This window comes from Toxotes jaculatrix, chromosome 17, assembly GCF_017976425.1.
Source record: "Toxotes jaculatrix isolate fToxJac2 chromosome 17, fToxJac2.pri, whole genome shotgun sequence".
Classification (NCBI taxonomy): domain Eukaryota; kingdom Metazoa; phylum Chordata; class Actinopteri; family Toxotidae; genus Toxotes; species Toxotes jaculatrix.
In genome coordinates, this window is record NC_054410.1 from 7,092,314 (window position 1) to 7,110,122 (window position 17,809).

General features: G+C 41.8%; 2 protein-coding genes across 3 annotated transcripts; one reads left to right on the forward strand and one right to left on the reverse strand.

Annotated features, from left to right (window-relative positions):
* Window positions 1-86: 86 nt before the first annotated feature.
* Window positions 87-9,231, reverse strand: LOC121196865 (plastin-1-like). Of its 2 annotated transcripts, none has more exons than XM_041060024.1 (17): window positions 9,138-9,231; window positions 7,161-7,388; window positions 6,778-6,868; window positions 6,093-6,253; window positions 5,878-6,007; window positions 5,154-5,286; window positions 4,436-4,517; window positions 3,592-3,757; window positions 2,855-2,997; window positions 2,676-2,771; window positions 2,235-2,436; window positions 1,808-1,886; window positions 1,451-1,565; window positions 1,201-1,334; window positions 962-1,085; window positions 746-879; window positions 87-654 (listed from the first exon to the last, which is right to left on the reverse strand). In XM_041060024.1, the coding sequence occupies exons 2-17, from the start codon at window positions 7,164-7,166 to the stop codon at window positions 516-518; spliced, it is 1,935 nt and encodes a 644-aa protein (XP_040915958.1). In that variant the 5' UTR covers window positions 7,167-7,388; window positions 9,138-9,231; the 3' UTR covers window positions 87-515. The 2 variants fall into 2 exon arrangements, with proteins under 2 accessions (XP_040915958.1, XP_040915957.1); XM_041060023.1 differs by lacking the exon at window positions 9,138-9,231 and adding an exon at window positions 8,185-9,129.
* An 807-nt stretch (window positions 9,232-10,038) lies between these two features.
* Window positions 10,039-17,438, forward strand: LOC121196866 (glycogenin-1-like). The gene is made up of 7 exons (XM_041060025.1): window positions 10,039-10,180; window positions 12,750-12,885; window positions 13,042-13,216; window positions 13,456-13,618; window positions 14,409-14,535; window positions 15,220-15,457; window positions 16,544-17,438. The coding sequence occupies exons 1-7, from the start codon at window positions 10,039-10,041 to the stop codon at window positions 16,709-16,711; spliced, it is 1,149 nt and encodes a 382-aa protein (XP_040915959.1). The 3' UTR covers window positions 16,712-17,438.
* The last annotated feature ends 371 nt before the right edge of the window (window positions 17,439-17,809 follow it).

Here is a 17,809-nt window from a genome sequence, read left to right on the forward strand (position 1 = left end):
GACTAACAACTGTTAAAAGCAACCTGACCTAAACTTTTGAAAGGTCTGACACACGCACACAAGGCTGCTCTGTTCATTTAATAGATTTTTAATAATTAAATAGCAATATTCAATGCACAACATTTACAGACTTAAAGTATTGCTGAAAGAAGGGACGTGTGTATGATTTTGCTTTTCCATCTGCTGTAGTTCCTGCTCATTTTGCAGAAGCACATGAAGGCAATGTATTAAATATGAAATAGCACAGAACAATTAGGAGCCTGTTGTATAAAAATCACAAACAAATGCAGTGGCTTTGCTGATGAGAAATGATTTTCAGCTTCAGATGGGTTTACTGTTTTCATGAACAGAATAGAAATGCCTCTGTTGAGTGATGTCAGCAAGGTCAAAGGTCAAAGAAAAAGGAATTACAATGATAAGAAAAATATGAAAAAAGATAGATGCAAATGGAAACAAAGTGCTGTAATGAAAGTATTGGTGGTTGGTTCCCAGGTTTGTTCATGTCTGTATTTTTTTCAGCGTTTGGCCTTTTTCAAGCCATGGCCCATGAGGCAGGCAAACATTGTCAGCACCATCTTGGGATTCACCTCCACCAAATCATCGGGCAGCGCGTAAACACGAGCTCCGATCTTACGGGCCAATGATATCGCATACCTAGAAGAGGAGCAGGAAGACAGAAGAGTTAGGGGACAATAATCAAGAGACAAATACAAGGAACAAAACCAGTTGAATTTTTTTCTTTTACTTGGCATTGTTGAGTTTATCTGCATCGTTCAGAACTCCTCTCTCTCCTCTCTTCACCATGTCCCACTTGACAGTACTGGGAGCAATGGCATCAATCAGATCAATTACTGGCAAACTGGTGCTGATCAGTTTGTCCTGCAGAGGATATGAAAACAAGGTCAAGTACACATATAGCCTTCTATTTACACAAACACAATATACACTTACACACACAAACCTTGAAGCTGCTGATCTGTGTGTCCTTGCGTTTCTCGCTCAGGGTGGAGTTGACCCAGCTGAGTATGATCTGATCGCCAACCTTTTCTCCATGGCCCAAATCTGACAAAACCAGCACTGTGTACCTGAAGGGTAACAAGCAGGAGTGATAACTGATACTGTACAAAGAGCAGCTATATCTAAACCAGTGAAACAGATGAAAATGGTGACATGTCCCACGGCTCTGGATGGCACATGTACCTCCTCATCAGCTGCCAGAGCAGTGCCAGAGTGTGCATGGTGCTCCCCTCGTTCAGGTTTTCTCCTCCAATACCAACCAGAGAGAAGTGAGCTACATTCCTGCCCAGCTCCACAGCGTAGTTACAGTTCTCCAGCTATATATATATATATATGTGAACGAGTGAGAGAGAAAGAGAGAGAGAAAAACATTTTTTTTTACCAACCAAATTGTTTTATTGTGTTTCACTTGTGTGTTTGTAGGTAGTTGTACCTTCTTCATATTTGCCCCCAGCATAGGGTAAGGTGGGTTGTTGACTTTCTTCCAGTTCACAGGCACATTAACCCTCTCATAGAGCTGCAGAATCACCAAGCCGTCACACAGGTCCCTGCAAAAGATAAACACAAAGAAAGAGACAAAAGTCCATATATGTTCTCCATACATCTGTCAGGGGCTTTGAAGAGTTAGATTACATGTATTTAGGGTTACAGCAAAGGTAACTGTAATCCATGACCAGGGCCTTAGCTACCACTGAGGATATTCTTCAGAGGAAGGTTGATGTGTGTACTCTTGTTAACATTTTGCAGATATTTTAATATTGATCACATTGGCGTGTAACTCATGACATACCAGTACAGGTGGTTGACGTGAGGAGAGACGCCCAGAGAGTTGATCCAGTTGCGAAATGTTTTCTCTTCTCTGGACTCACCTGGAAAGACATGAAAATGTGTTAAACGTAATCATGTGTTCTACCAGTTGCCCCCATATAGCTGAATTCAGCTATAGCCTACATACAGTAAATGTAGATTTATGGCTGCCATAACCTGTTACACCCTGAAACATTCCTTTTTTATTGGCTTGTGAACTGTGTGTCTAACATCTAGTACATCTAGATTATGGTACATGTTCTGGATGTCTGGAACGTGCGTGTCTACGTGTCAGTATTTTATGACTGAATCTATTCATTGAGAACCACTGAAACGGCCTTAAGATCATGTGACGATACAGCCAAATCATACTGGACTAAATCTTTTGTTCTATGACAGGTGCATCTCACCCTCTATGTGTGCAGTCTCTAAGCCATTGGTGTTGACCTGAGCTTTCTGCAGAGCAGGATACGTGTTGAACAGATTGGCCACAAAGGCCAAGTTGAGTTTGCTGTTTCCAGATGTGACGTCATGAGGAGAAACGAACTGTCTGCAGTCCAGCAGGGCCGCCTGCTGCAGCATCAGCTCAGCCCTTCGATTCAAATCGGGCTCCTTCACATACACATGAAAAAGACACACATGTAAATGCACAGCACAGACACTGTATACCCATAATTATACCAGAGTCTAATAGGGAGGTCACTTCTTTTTAGTGTAATATACGTACACTAAATCTGCAGGGGTGATACAGTGTACGGATACACTTCTCAGTATGTTTTTCTCAGTTTTCGCTTTCACATTTAACATTTTCTCCTTGTGACTTGAAAAGTTTATAAAACAAACAAACTTACACTGAGGCCCCTCATGTCAATTCTGACACTCATTTTGAAGTCATTCTCTCCTTGGGAAGCTATCTGGTCCAACAGGTAGAAGTAAGCCCGAGAGTCCTACAGTGGCACAGTACAGAAAAGATTACACTCATGTCTTTGTATAATTGTGTGTGTGTGTGTGTGCATGCTGTCCAGGGCACCTTGATGTCTTCACTGAAGTTGCTGATTGTCTGTGTTCCTGCGTTGCGTAGATGATCGTTGACCCAGCGGAGCAGCAACTCCTCAGGAGAGAGAGACAGTAGGTGTTCCAGCAGTTCTCCGTCTTTCAGAAGGCCAATTAGAGCTGGAGACACACAGAAGTGCAGTCAGTTTACCATTAAAGCAAAAGACTGTCAGTGGAAATTGATCATACTACATGGTAATTGATACTGACACTGACTGTTGATTGAATTAGTTTTGACATGTTAAATTCAAGAATACACACTGTTAGAGAAAAAACGTTATACAAGTGAAGAAAGGTGAGGAAAAAATTCCTGAAAGTACAGCAATAAAATCTGTGAGTGTCTCTATTGTCAGATGAAAGTGAAAATAAATGTTGGATCATTACTTTTATTGCTACTGTATCAGTAATTCTTGCTGGACCACACATACAGTAAGATGTCATTAAATGTGTATTCTGCTGAGCTCAACAGTTCATTCTTGATTTTGGAAACAGCAGCGGACAAAATTCTCTCATTCTCTATTCAAGGTCCACTGACTAAAGAATTCCTTAAGATGTCATCAACTCTTGTGTTGATTCGGTCTTAACTTCAAACCTCTCTTTTTTACAAGTAATGACATTAATGTTTAGAACATGAACTTCTTTCCAGCTAGATTAATAGTGTTATAGTGTAGTTAGAGTGTGTGTGTGTGTCTGTGTGGGTGGGTGCATGCTGACCTTCGTTCCTACTGATTTCTATATCAGCAAACAAGCCAACTTTGATAATCTGCCAGAGCAGTCCCAGAACCAGATGGGGTTTTCCAGCCATTAGATCATGGGCATCAATGCTCACCACCGTGCAGCCGATGGCGGAGGCTGAGTTCAGAGCGAGGACCAGATTCTCCTACAAGTGCAAACACACTGCGTATCAGCATCTTCATTTTCAGTTAAAATTTAGGGATAATTCTACAGCCAAACTACTGCAGCTTCTGTTATTGCAGCAGCTCAGAAAAAACAAAGACTGTGGCCTGAATCCACCAAGTGATAACTGTATTTGCAACACTCTAAACTTTGAACTAAATAAAAGGCCAAGTATGTAAGACTATGCTTTTTTTTGCCTTACTTCTCCACAGAGGAGGCAATTATAGAAATACAAGAGATACAAAGCAGATATGACAAAAAAACAAAGGTGTGCAGTAAAAAGTTAATGTATCACAAGCTCTTTTTGAACCGTCCAACATTATTGGATAACTGGTCTTTTGTTTTACAGATGTACACATTAAACTAGAGCCACAAGAATAAATACGACAGGAATAAATACTTTCACAGGAATAAATACTTTCAGTAAATAAATAAAATACAATTACTTGTACTGTGCCTAAGTAGAACTCTATTTATCTGAGAACTGGAGTTATTGGTTAGTCTGCAGATTAAAATTTCACAAAATGTGATGTGATGCATTTATATAGATAAAACCACCTGACTGTATATAAGGTAGTTAAAACAACCTAAACAAGCTGCAGCAAACTTCATCTGGAGTGTATGGGCGTTACGCAGGTGCTATGAAAAAGCTACCACTCACTGTCATTCTGAAGGTGGTGAGTTTCTTCGTGTTGATGACTCTCTCGTCAATTGTGTCAGGCTGAGACAGGTTGATCATCTTGCTGAAAGAAAGCAAACAGCGTGTGGGGGGAAAAAAGGTAAGTGAGGGCGTGAGTGAGTCAGTGAGATGATGGCTGGGTCTAATTTCAGAGGTGACTGTTCCTCACTCAGTGATTTGACTCTGTGAAATGTATTCTGTCCTTTAATGAGGTGAAATCTTCATGGTGAATGAAAGTGAAAAAGCAGGAGGAGTGAACCACTATAGAAACTAATAAAACAGGATCACAGTATCCTCCATAACTTTTGTTGCCACATAAAAGACTAAATGGCCATCCTCAAAACTGAAACACAATGAGAGGAGGTTCATTCAACTCATTTATCTAGTCAAATAGGTCACATTGGAGGCTATTTTTTTCCATCTTTATTTGCAATCAATTTTTGGAATCAGTAAAATGGCAGAGAGGATATTTGAGGTAACACTGATATTGAACCTGGGCTGTCAGAAATCACCCAGACTGAACTGTTCAACCTGCTGATCATGCTTATCAAACACATTATAGCAAAGTGATTAAGTGTGTCTGTCCCTGGTGTTACAGTTGCTCTAGTGCATACATGAAAATGATTATATAACATGCACACTTGGGTATATGCATGCCTGTGTGCATCAGTGTGTGTGTGTGTGTGTGTGTGTGTGTTACCATAATAGGATGCCATCGCGGACAGAGGTGAAGAGGCTTTCATCGTCAGGGTTCATGGGCAGCAGATGCTGGCAGTCCGGATCTTTCGCCAAAGCTTTGTTGATCCAGTTGACAAAAGCCACCTTCTCCTCATCTAAATAACACACACACACATTTGGATGCATCAGAACAGAAACAATTAGTTGCTAGGTTGATCAACAGAAAATGAAGGAACAACCAGTTTGGCCAGTGATTTCCTGCCATTTTTAAAGCAGAAATGCCAAACATTAGCTGATTCCAGCTTCCCCATTGTAGGGTTTTACTGCTTTTCTTTGTTTTGTATGATAGTAAATGGTTATTGATTATTGGTCAGACAATAGATGCCACTGTGGCCTCTGGACAACAATAATACATTTTTTTTGAATGTTTAATAAACCAAACAATCAACCAGTTAATTGAGAAGACGATCAGCAGATTCATTGATAACAAAAATAACTGGTAGTTGTAGATAACACCAAGTCTGCCAAACATTTATTAAATGGTTTATGACACATGATAATGTAGCTGTATTCGGCTGTAAAGACATTTTAAGTGGTCATTAATGTAAAGCATTTGTCAACAATTATTTTTGCTCCTGTGACCACTGCCAGCCTCCACTGATAGGTGGCCACAGGAGAAGTTAGGGTTGTTACTACATACATTTTAATAAACCCTAAACACACACACATAGCATACACTCTCTCACCAGCGTAGGAGTGCTGCGTTCCCTCGCTGGAGATTCCTGAAGTTCCTCCAAAAGATCGGATCCCATCTCTCCTTGCGATGGTTTTCCTAAACGTCTCGCTGAACTCCTTGCTCTTCAGCTCCTGATAGATCTGAACATGAACAAGCTGCGTTACTTCATGTGTGGTTGGACGTATAAGTCCGGGTATTTGCTCACAACATGTTATCAGAACTTACGGACACAAATTCCTCAAAGCTGATCTTCTCATCCTTGTTGGTGTCTCCAGCTATGAAGGTCTCAATGATCTCTCGCACCTTGTAACCCGGCAGGGAGAAACTCGCCTCTCTGAACAGCTCCTGAAGCTCAAAGTCGCTCACGTAGCCGCTATTATCAATATCTGAACGCAAACAGACACACACAGAAGCACACGCGCAGATGTACTAAGTCAATTATCTTCATGAAAATTAATCTGAAACTGATGACCATAATACTTGTATGTAAACATAATCCACAGATACTAAAAACAAAGACAAACAAAGATCTTTATTAACAGGCCATTAATTCCCTAATAATTTCTGGGGAGGAACTACGTGTAATTTCGTACTAATTACCTCACCTTTTCACCTGTTTGTATTTCATGCACGGCATTTGTAAACCTTATAGCACTGAACAGGTGATATGCTTTATTTATATAGCTATCAGCATCTTTTTGTAATCATACTCTTATGATGATTATCTGATAAAACAATGTCTCATTACATCTGAAAAGGCCTCACACACAAAGTACCTACACTCAACAGCCTGAGCAATAAAAATCTCTTACATAAGATTACGCTTTATGGTCGGCTGTAAAATTCTTACTTTGGTCACAGTTCTCCTCAAATGCAATTACGAGGTCAGGTTAGGTGTGTGAGCTCTTACCAATTTTATCAAAGGCCTCTCTGAGATCTTCCAGGTCCTCTCGGGAAATCTGTGTGACATGATTCTCCATAGTAGCTTCCGTTTTGTGTACCTGAAACACAGTTGGAGCAATATGACATAAAAAGGAACAGGCTTTCTTTTAATGCCACACAGGTATACATTTACTATAAGTGTAGGGACTTAAAAAAAAAATCAATCACCCTCAGAAAATTAAATGAGTTTGACAAGTTTATAATAAGACAAAGGAAGATAAACAGTTAGGAAGTGGCATTTCTTTAATTTGCACTATGCGCACACACACACATACTCTTAGCAGTTCACAATTAAATATCTGTTTGGTTCTTTTCCTGACTAAACAACAAGACTGAGACACCAAGACGTACCTTCATAAGAGCCTGTGTGTTTCCTGTTAGTTTTGTCTTGAGTTCTGAGCCTCTCTCGCTGCAGATCCCTCTGACCTGGCTACAAGAGTCGAGTCTCCCAGAGCTCTGCGAGGCTTTAGATCGGGACAGAGAGGAAGCTGGATCCCGGAGAGGCTGGAGAGCTGGTTATCTCTCCAAGGAGGAGTCATTCATGAGAGGCAAGGAGTGGACCTTTGGCCTGCCTGGACCCTGCGACAGGCGTAGCCGGACGGTTAACATTTAACACCTCAGCTGTGTCATCATGTTATTGTCTAGAGAGGTTAATCTGTTTGTCCCTTCTAGGTCAACTAATTTTCAGTGAAGGTACACATTTGATCTATGCATCTATAGTAGGGAAAAAAAGAAAAAGAAAAAAATAAAAACACCAAAATGGGATACAAGACATAGCCAAAACCTGACATTTTTGAAACAAGTGCGATTGTGGGCCATTTTTGCCTTGAGTTCAACCTCCTTTAAAGTTAACCCCAGTTCACCTGGACTGTAGCAACAGCAGAAATAAATACACCTGGTTAAATCTACCTTTGCTTCTGCTGCATTTAGCAGAAAAACAGAACTATGGGATGATGGAGTGTTTCTAGAGCACCTTGATGTCTTTTCTCACATATTGTGTTTCTGTCAAACGTGCTTAAAACACGGGGCCTGTGCTTGTCTGCACAGCTCGCCTCACTGCCACACAATGCTCTGTAACCTGAGGCACAGGGCCAACTGCATCACTTAGATTAAACCGCCCCACTTCACAACAACTCTGCCACTTTACTGCAGAGCTCATTCTGTGTAAATTTACTAGTGTATGGCTCTTTCTTTCCCTTATTCTTAAAATCTCAGAAAGATAGCTCTTCCTAAATCGGTGTCATTTTTTTTTGGTAAGCAAATTTTTCTGTAGCCAATTAATGAATTGTAGAAAGTGCAGAAAAGTTATTAGAGTTACTAAAGAATAACAAGGTAAAACTAAAATGTAAGGAAAGAACAAAAGTAAGGAGCTTACATTCAGTCCTGGGCAGGCTGAAGGGCTTATAGTCCTGAGCAGGGCCAGTCCAGAGTAGAAAATCAGCTTGCTGAAGACTAGTTTTGGGGCCCCTTTCTTCCTTAATTTCCTTTTCCAACCCCTGCTTTATAATTCCCTCCCTTATTATTAACCCTTTTCCTCTCTACTTGCTCCTTTTTCGCTCTGATCTCCCCTCCTTTTCTCTGTTTTTACCTGTCAGCTTCTCCTTTCACCTCTGCCACTGTAAAGACAAGACTCTGCAAAATGTTTCCCTCTTGTATCAGATAAATATGCTAAATACATTTTCAACCCTGATCACTACAAAGTCATACAGTGCCTCCACACAGCCCAGTGACTCCATCTTTCTTCCTCCCCTTCAGCTCTTTTCTTTCTCAGACACCTGATCAGCCCAGTTTCACTCTGTGACTCCGAGGTGCTCTCCGGTTACTCTCTCCTGCTCATCGCAGGCCTCAGGCAAGCTCTCCATCTCCAGCCATTGATGTTCCAGCCACAGTTTTGGTCGCGGACCCTGAGCCAGGATCAGTTGTTGGTGTAAAAGTATAACAGCTGGCCTAAGACTTTCTCATAAGCCTCCTACATTATTCACTGGCACCAAAGAGTGCATGCGCAGAAAAGCAAATAAGGTGAAAACCACAGAGACGTACAGCACATACACAAGCATACGTGCACACAAGTAGAGTATAAAAGATCGGAAATGCCCTAAATTCATATCAAGTTAGAGGTTAATTGTTCCTCTTGTTCATACTGGCTGTAAAACTGTTACTAGTATGACTATGGTGCTGCTGCCAAGAAAACGCGTAACCAGAGTAACATGATTACAAAATAAAACATGAACTACTAAACAAAGCTCAGGAAACCAGAACAAGAGTTCTCAAAAGTCCAAAAGGCCCATGAAGATTTCAACAAGAATCCAACAGGCTTCAAATACTCACCATGGGCTGAACAGATCAAAGAGTCCAGGAAAAGAATCCAAAAGGTTGAAGACAGCCCATAACAAATTGGACAAAAGTCCAAAACAGTGTTCAAACAGACCACGAGGAGTTCAAAGAGCTGCCCCAGGGGCTGATCATAACAAGTGTGATTCCAATGTGAGAGCCTGAAGTGAGATGATATAACTTTTAAAAGGTGGAATGACATATTGTTCTTCTTATAAATGAAATGCTGAATGCATCATTACCCAGTTCAATTTTTTTTTTTTTGTAGTGGCAGTTGGATGTGACATCCTTGATGCCTTCATATCAGCTGTAATGTGAGGACACGGCCACTCAGAGGCAGTGCTGGCTCAAGCTGGCCTCTGACACTGAGCTGCTGGAGTAGAGAGGATCTTCCTGTTTTTGTTAGAAAAGTTCACCCCAGTGATGAAGATGGAGGTCCTCCTGGCGCTGACATGCCGCAGCTTAAACTGAGGCAGAGAGCAAAAAATTTTTTTTTCTTTTTCTTCTGACTTTTTAAAAATGCAATCCAGATTGTAATCAGACATAACTTATTCCCCATTCTTAAACTTCTGTATTTGACTGTATTTGTCAACCTGGTAGATTGGGTCAGAACAGGGAAATATTCACTACCTTTTAGTTTTCAGATAAACATAAGTAACATCAGTAAAAGTTTAAATAGTTGCTTGTAAAAGTGCTGCATTTAAAAATATACTTGATTAAAAATACTGAGTTTTTTTTTTATAGTTTTTTTCCTTAAATGAAAGATCTGATCATTTCTACAGAACATAATCCCACAAGTGATGTCTGATGTTTGGGATTTTTCCCGTTATAAATAAAGTTCAACTGTGGAGAGAGAGAGATAAAACGCAGAGGGGGCGTGTCAGCTGTCACTGGTCACATGACCCGGAAAATGTGGGGCTTAATTCCTGTGTTGGACTGCTCTCAGCTGCTGCGCCTCTGCCCTTCGCAGTGCAAACCGTCCGTCATCCCCATCGCGACTTCCGACCCTCGGGCGCACTCTCCTCAGCCCACCATGTCGGGTAAGATGCACCGGGGCTTCTGCAGCCGCCACACTGACATCGGAACACAGTCACACCGGACCGGACCCAGGGGGGTGGCGGCGCGGGGAGGGGGAGGAGGCGGGTACGCGAACTGTTCTGAATCTCCCAAAATATCGCGAATTTATTAAGCGCTGCAGAAAACAGCAGCTGCGACACTCGCTGCCTCTCATGTGGACAGAGATAAGGCGATGAGTTTGTCACGATCGTTTGCACAGTTATTGCTCTGCATGTCTGATGATTTGCAGCAGCGGTTTGGACCAGAGTGAAGCTGGCGATAATAAAAAAAAAAAAGAGTATCCGGTCACAACTTTCAAAGTCAGACCGTTTTAAAAGCAATTGGCGCTGAGAGACACAAAATACCAAAGTGCAAAAGACGGACACTTAAAGAGAAAAATTACAATACTTTACTTTAGGATTATTTCATTATTGATTTATCTGCTGATTCATTTCTCCATTAAGTCATTGTTTGTTTTGTCTATTTAAGGAAATGATGAAAACAAGTTGTAATTTTCCACAGCCCACTGTGACATCTTCAGGTGTCTTGCTTTGTTTGACCATCAGTCCAAAACGTAAAGATATTCAGTTTACTATGACTTACAACAATGATAAGCATTAAATTCTTCTCATTAGAGAGGCTGGGACCAGCAAGTGTTTGGCTTATTTGTTAAAAAAAAATAACAAAAACTGTTATTTTACTTATCAAATTAGTTGCTGACTATTTTCCTGTCGATCAACCTGTCGATTAAACGACAGCTCTACTTATGTAAAGTGCCATTATTTGAATAGATTTTTGTCATCACGTCTTTTTTCCAGGCTGCCACTGCACTTTGCTACTCTTTCCATGTTGATATGGTCCAATCTGTGCTGGACTTTTGAGGCCAGTGATATCAGTAGTTAGTTTATATGTAATAATGGTGTATCAGCTCTGTTTTCACTTAAAATCATATCATAGACAGGTCCAGGGTTGCATCAAACAGTTGCTTTCATTACTGATTATTCTGCTGCTTATTTTCTTGATTAACTGAATAATCGTTTTGTCAGTGAAATGATGGAAAATCGTGAAAAATGTCCTCTGTGATAAAGCTGACATCTTCAAAAGCCTTGTTTTGTCCTGGCTACAGTCCAAAACCTAAAGATGTTCAGCTCACTATTGTTTGCATAAATATTGGAATTTATTTATATATTTATTGTTTGCATATTGATATATCTGCATTAAGGTAATTTTGGCCTATATATTGGCCCGGCTGATTTATGGGTCTAGCTCCAACGTTGAGGTCTGGTTAGTGTTCACACAGCCAAAGTGAAGTCAGAGTGGAAGTACAGGTTGTGACATTGCACATCTGGCTGACACAAATTGGGCAAGTAAAAATTACTCACACTACATTACCAGCATTGATGATTTCGCCATGTAAATTGTTGCCAGTCAGCTTAGCTTAGCACAAAGACTGAAAATCAGCTGCGGGCTGTGGCTACAAAAAAAAGCCAAAAAGCACAGGCAGTTTGGTCTAGTGGACTATGTTGTTAACAGTTTTGAAAAGTTCTTTGATTAAACTTTTTCCACAACTCATGTGCTGTTTTATTTTTAAAGAAGACGCGACCAACTTCCTGCAGTGTGGGGTCTTAGATTAACTTGACAGTTGTTTCTCTGTGTGGACATGCGCTACAGCTTGTGGCCTTGAAGCTGTTTTTTTTTTCTTCTGATACTATAAAAGTCTCATAGTGTCACATGTTTTTTTTAGTGTATTACTATTAAGATGGTCCCTAGAAAATCCTTTCTTACTTTCCAAGAAAGGATTTATAAAATTTACGATATTTCCATATACATTTGAATATATACATTTTGAACTGGTTTTCTAGAATGTTCTATTCATTAATATCTGTGGTCATTGTTTTGACCCAGAGGTGCATAAGTCATAAGGTTTCATTTAGCCACAGATAAGTCGATGGGAACACAACACATGCTTCCTGTATGGCCTTGCAGGCGACACAGGCCTCACACACTTTTGACAGTCAGTTTATAGTATCTGAATCAGACCTTAGCAACTGTACAACACTTCCACACATATCAGGTTTCCCAGAAGCCCACCCCCGACAACACACACATTCTGCTTGGTGAATACTGTTTGCTGGCTCTGGGTCTGCAGTGTGTCTCCTGCTGTTGTTAATGTATGCATGGGGGACTCATCAGACACTGAACTTCACACAATAGGCCTGCAGATGAACGGGGACTCACTGACTCTGGTGCAGCGGGTTATTAGGAAAAGACAGGGTGGGAACTTAGATGTGAGGGTTTGAAAACAGAAAAAAGGTATATTTCCATAACTGGTGTTGATTTGTTTATCTTAATCACCAGCATGATTAATAAGTCAACCATTACTGTGACACTACAGCACAGGAAGTAAGTTTGTAAGTTTTTTTTTTACACTGTCCGTTCCTGCTGCCCAGTAATAAGGGACTTTAAGAGGCAGATACATAGAACTATGTGAAAAATGCAGATGTCACCATTCATACTGCAGATGTGTGTGTGTTTGTGTTTTTGTCCAAGCAGACCAAGCTTTTGTGACACTGGCCACCAACGACAGCTACGCCAAGGGAGCAATGGTCCTCGGCCAGTCGTTACGTAATCACAACACAACCAAGAAACTGGTTGCGCTTGTAGGACCTCATGTTGCAGAACCTTGCAGGTGACACATCAGTAACACTGGGTGGAAAAAAATGTCCACTCTTTAGCCATTATTTTTTCTCTTTCTCAATACACTAACTCCAAGACATGCATTTTATCCAACTTACACATCAACCTAAATCATGTGTGTCTGTGTGTGTGTGTGTGTGTATTGTAGGGATGCACTAAGTTCCATTTTTGATGAGGTGTGTGTGGTGGACCTCATGGACTCAGGCGATGTGGCTCATCTGGCCCTGATGAAGCGTCCGGACCTGGGAGTAACATTCACCAAACTGCACTGCTGGACACTCACACACTACAGCAAGTGTGTGTTCATGGACGCAGACACACTGGTGAGAAACAAACCCAAAGAACAAAGAAAACAAAGCAAAATAATCACCTCATTATTAAGAAGCATTTTTGTTTTTATCTCCTGCTGCTCGGTGTTTCATCAACACATTAGATGACATTGAGTTTAAACACTTGAAATACATGTTTCTGATAATGTTTTCAGGATATTACAATAGTAGAAATATTGATAAATGAAACTGTGTATCAGAGAGAGTCAGTATCTTTATTTTAATGTATTCAGGTGCTGTCAAATATAGATGAGCTCTTTGAAAGGGAGGAGCTATCTGCAGCACCGGATCCTGGTTGGCCAGACTGTTTCAACTCCGGGGTTTTCGTCTTCAGACCGTCCAATGAGACACACGAGAAGCTGCTCGCGTTCTGCGGTGAAAACGGCAGCTTTGACGGTGAGAGCTGGATGTTTTTATCTCTTACATAATCTGAAAGAAAGAGAGGAAATGACACCAAAGTGCACTGTTTTGCAAGTATAAAGTGTGTATGCCTGACCTCAAACACACTGTAGGACAAATTAAAAGAAACAGTGGAGAGGAGAACCCGGTGCGCACACGAACCAAACAGAAGACAGCATCATATCTTCCCACTGTGGATCAGAGCAGAGAAAATCAACTGTATGGTGCGATCGCAACCATTTTGGATGAGAAAACTTTTATGGTTGCAGCTAAATAATGTGATTAATCTCCAGAGGTTCTTGTCGCCCCACCCTCTCTCTCTCTCTACACGTATGTTCTAATCTTAACCCTGACTCGGGATAATCTTTATATCACCCTGCCTGCTCGCCCCAGCTCCCTGTTTGCTGTTCCCGCTGTCACATACATCCGCCATCTATTTGTGCGAGTGCGTTCTTGGAATTCACCATATGCAGCATCCTCTCACAGCACTGTCAACACCCCTTTCCAGTTTCTATTTTTACGTGTTAGAAAGGACACGGTCTGTGAGAGTGTTCAGAACGTGTTTGTGGTGTTGACCATTCAGGTATGCACTGTAGTGTGTCCGACTGGGCTTCAGCAGCCAGGGGAGAGAGGTTAGTCAAGGTAATTTTTGCATACTGAAATGTGCCAATCCAGGAGACTGTTATCCTCCTAGAAGTCTATTATTTTGCTTTTAACCAGAAACTATTGAATCTAAAGTTATTTCTCTGAGAATATTTGTGTGTGTGTGTGTGTTTAACGCCTGCAGGTGGAGATCAGGGGGTTCTCAACAGTTTCTTTAACACCTGGGCGACAGCAGATATTTCTAAACACCTTCCCTTCATCTACAACCTCAGCAGTATCGCCATCTACTCCTACCTGCCAGCTTTCAAACAGTAAGTACATGTATAGGAGCTACCGCACCAACACTTGTGTGCTTTCTGTTTTATGCAAGTGGGGAGTGTCCTGGGGGAGTGTGGTTCAGTAAGTGTTGTTAAAATGCGGGTGTAGCCGAGGTGGTTTTAGTCATCATTTGTATGGTGAATGATATCTTTGTACTACGCTGACCTCTGACAGCATGACTAAAGAGAAGTCAGATGGGGTAAGAAACCTGAGCAGGCGGAGTATCACACAGGTTTTTAAACAAATCCTCGGGTTGGCAGAGTAGATTTGGAGGAGAAAACAGAAACTCACAGTAACATCAGTACCCAAGCAGCGAGCTGTAAACATCATTAACAGTTGACAGGCCTGACTTCCTGGTTCAGATTCACCATGTTTCCGGTACTATTGGGCAAACACTTTTCCTGTGCACTGAGAGTCAGTTACATTTAGGATGTGCTCCCCTTTGCCTGGCCAAAGTGTTAAATTGGAACAGTGATATTGCTGTACACTCCAGTCAGTAATGTTGCACAACAATCAGTGAGTAGTTAATATTGAGTTTGGCCTCTTGTCAAATTAAGACCACAAGACTGGATGTTCTAACCTGTCTCTCAGCCTCTCCCTGTGTCTCCCTCCTCCTTTTCTCACACCCCTCTCACACCACCTCACCTACTTTTTTATTTTTTTTATTTTTTGGACAGGTACGGCCATGACGCAAAGGTGGTCCACTTCCTGGGCAAGGTGAAGCCATGGAACTACTCCTATGACGCTCAGAGGGGCGAGGTCAAAGGTCACTCCCTGTCGCCTGACCCGTGCCACCTACACCCCGACTACCTGCTCATGTGGTGGCAACTTTACGCCAAATCTGTGCAGCCTTTACTGCAGCAGGCCTACGGGGACGCGGCCTTCGACAGCGGCTTTGTGGAGGCGAGCGAGAACGTATGTCAGCGGCTGTGGTGTTGGGAGTGTGTGCGGAAGAAGAGCGTTGATTGCATGTGTTGAAACATGGACGAGCATAGGTGTGAACGTGTGTGCTTGTGCCTGTTTATCTGTTGTAGCATGTTGCATAATCGTCATGTCCCGGCTCTGTTGAAGCCTAATCACTGAAGGTGAACTCTCCTTTCTCTGGCATGTATTTCAACCGTGAGAATCTATCGTGGCGTGCGGTTGCCAAGCTGTTAAAGTCCTTTTTAAGCTCCTGATAAAAATGCTGACTAGCTTTAGTCGGAACAGTAACAAGTAGAAGTTGATTGGTTCCACATTCCTCAGCACCAGCCTGTTGCCAAAAGCCGTGTTTGTTGCTGCTGGTATTGCCAGGCCTCTCAGCAGTGCCATGACTTTATCAATAGCTTGGTGTTTTCAGTGAAATACGCACGGTGCCAGGCCGGCAACAACTGTGCTGCACTTAGCAGAGTAGCAGGAAGTTGCCATGCTGTCTGCTGTACCGTTCTGTTGTAACAGAACTGCAGTGAAATAATTGTGAGTTAGTCAGACAAAAGGACAGCTGCCAAATTTGCCCAGTTGCCCGACGCTGTGCGATGTTGTGTCACGCCGACGAGTTTATACAGACATGCAACATGTGCAGCAGTTAAACTTTTAGAATGAAAAATGATTATACATTCATAAATTCTTTGTCAATGAGAGAAAAAGAGTAAATGTAGAAAGTTAAAGTCTTTTATTCTAATGTAGTTCACTTGCACTCCCTCCGAGTTCTGACTGCACATCCATTGTGGAAAGCTTTTCTGCTTCATCATGTTACGGTGAACAATTTATGTTTCAGAAACATACTCAACTCTTATCTGCCGCAAGCACGTTGCAAAACGTCTTGCTGCACTTTGACTCGTCTGACGAAACGCCTGCACGCACCGATTGTGTCTCGAGGGCAGAACAGAATAAACTCCCCTGTGAGGAAATTCCAGCTGAGGGAAAGCCGAGCATGGCTGAACCTGAGGAAACCAGTCCTTATAAAGTAGTGCTCTAACTTTATTGAGTGATTCAGTCATTCTCTCTCTGTTTGTCACACAGGGTAAGCTTCGTGAGGATGTGAGGGAGCAGCTGGCAGCCTGTGCGCCTCCTCCCCAGAAGATTTCATCAGAGGAGAGGAAGCAGCGCTGGGAAGCGGGCCAGATCGACTACATGGGCGACGACTCCTTCGCCAACATCGAGCGAAAGCTTGACTCCTTCTTGAAGTAGCAGTCGGGGCGAGGGATCGAGATGGACAGAGAGAACCATTTGAAGCTCTGTGAGGGTGGGGATTTTACCACCACTCAGCCAATCACAGGGGCTTGATTAGCAGGTGACTGAATGAATGCCTCTGTGCAAGTTTCAGCCTCACCCTCTGCATCCTGTCAGTGTGTATAAATGACAGTTTGACACAATTCCCACACACTCTTACCATTCATTTCTTTTCTCTTAAAGGGCATGTTTGACATTTTGTTTACCGAGAGTTTGATAAGAAGATTGATACCGCTCACGTGTCTGTGCTTAGCATAAAGACACGATAGAGGCACAAACAGCTTTCTCCATCTACTCTGTGATGTGGTTGCACAGCGTTCCATATGCAAATCTTATTTTTCTAACATTATCCAGTCAGAGATGACATCTTCAGTCATATTTTTGTAATCCCACAGATGTTCATGATCTGCTCAGGAAGACAAAATGTTTACCCAAAGGCGAAAGCAATGTTTATAACCAATACATATTTGCATTGTCTTTACGCTCGGCTCTGCACAGCTGTTGCCTGTGATAGGCCATAATTAAATGTTGAATTTAAACGTTGGTTTCAATGCAGGCAAACATTTTAGAATTCCGGGCAGAGATTAAAACATTTGTGAAATCATGAAAATATCTCTGGAGATGCAATTCACTGCTGAGAGGAAAAAAAAGAAAAAAAGAAGTGTACCTGTGCATCGCTATGTAACCAAATCACAAACTGAAGTATGGAGTGCTGAGATTACACATGGGGCTAGGAAACAGTTAGCATGGCTCTGTGCAAAGGTAACAAAATCCTCCTACCAGCCCCTCTAAACATCACAAAAAAACATGTTGTGTTTTGTTTGTTTAATCTGAGCCTAGCAACTGATTCAGGCCAAGAAAGAGTCCAGCACATGAAACATGTTAAAAATTAGTTTAACAGAAAATTTTCATTTTTACACTGTTTTTTTGTGCAGATTAAACAAACGACAAAGAAATGTTTATTAGTGAGCTTAAGTGTTGCTAGTAGGTGGCTTTTACCTTTGAATGGAGCAAGCTGTTTCCAGTCTTTATGCCAAGCTGCTGGTGGTAACTTCA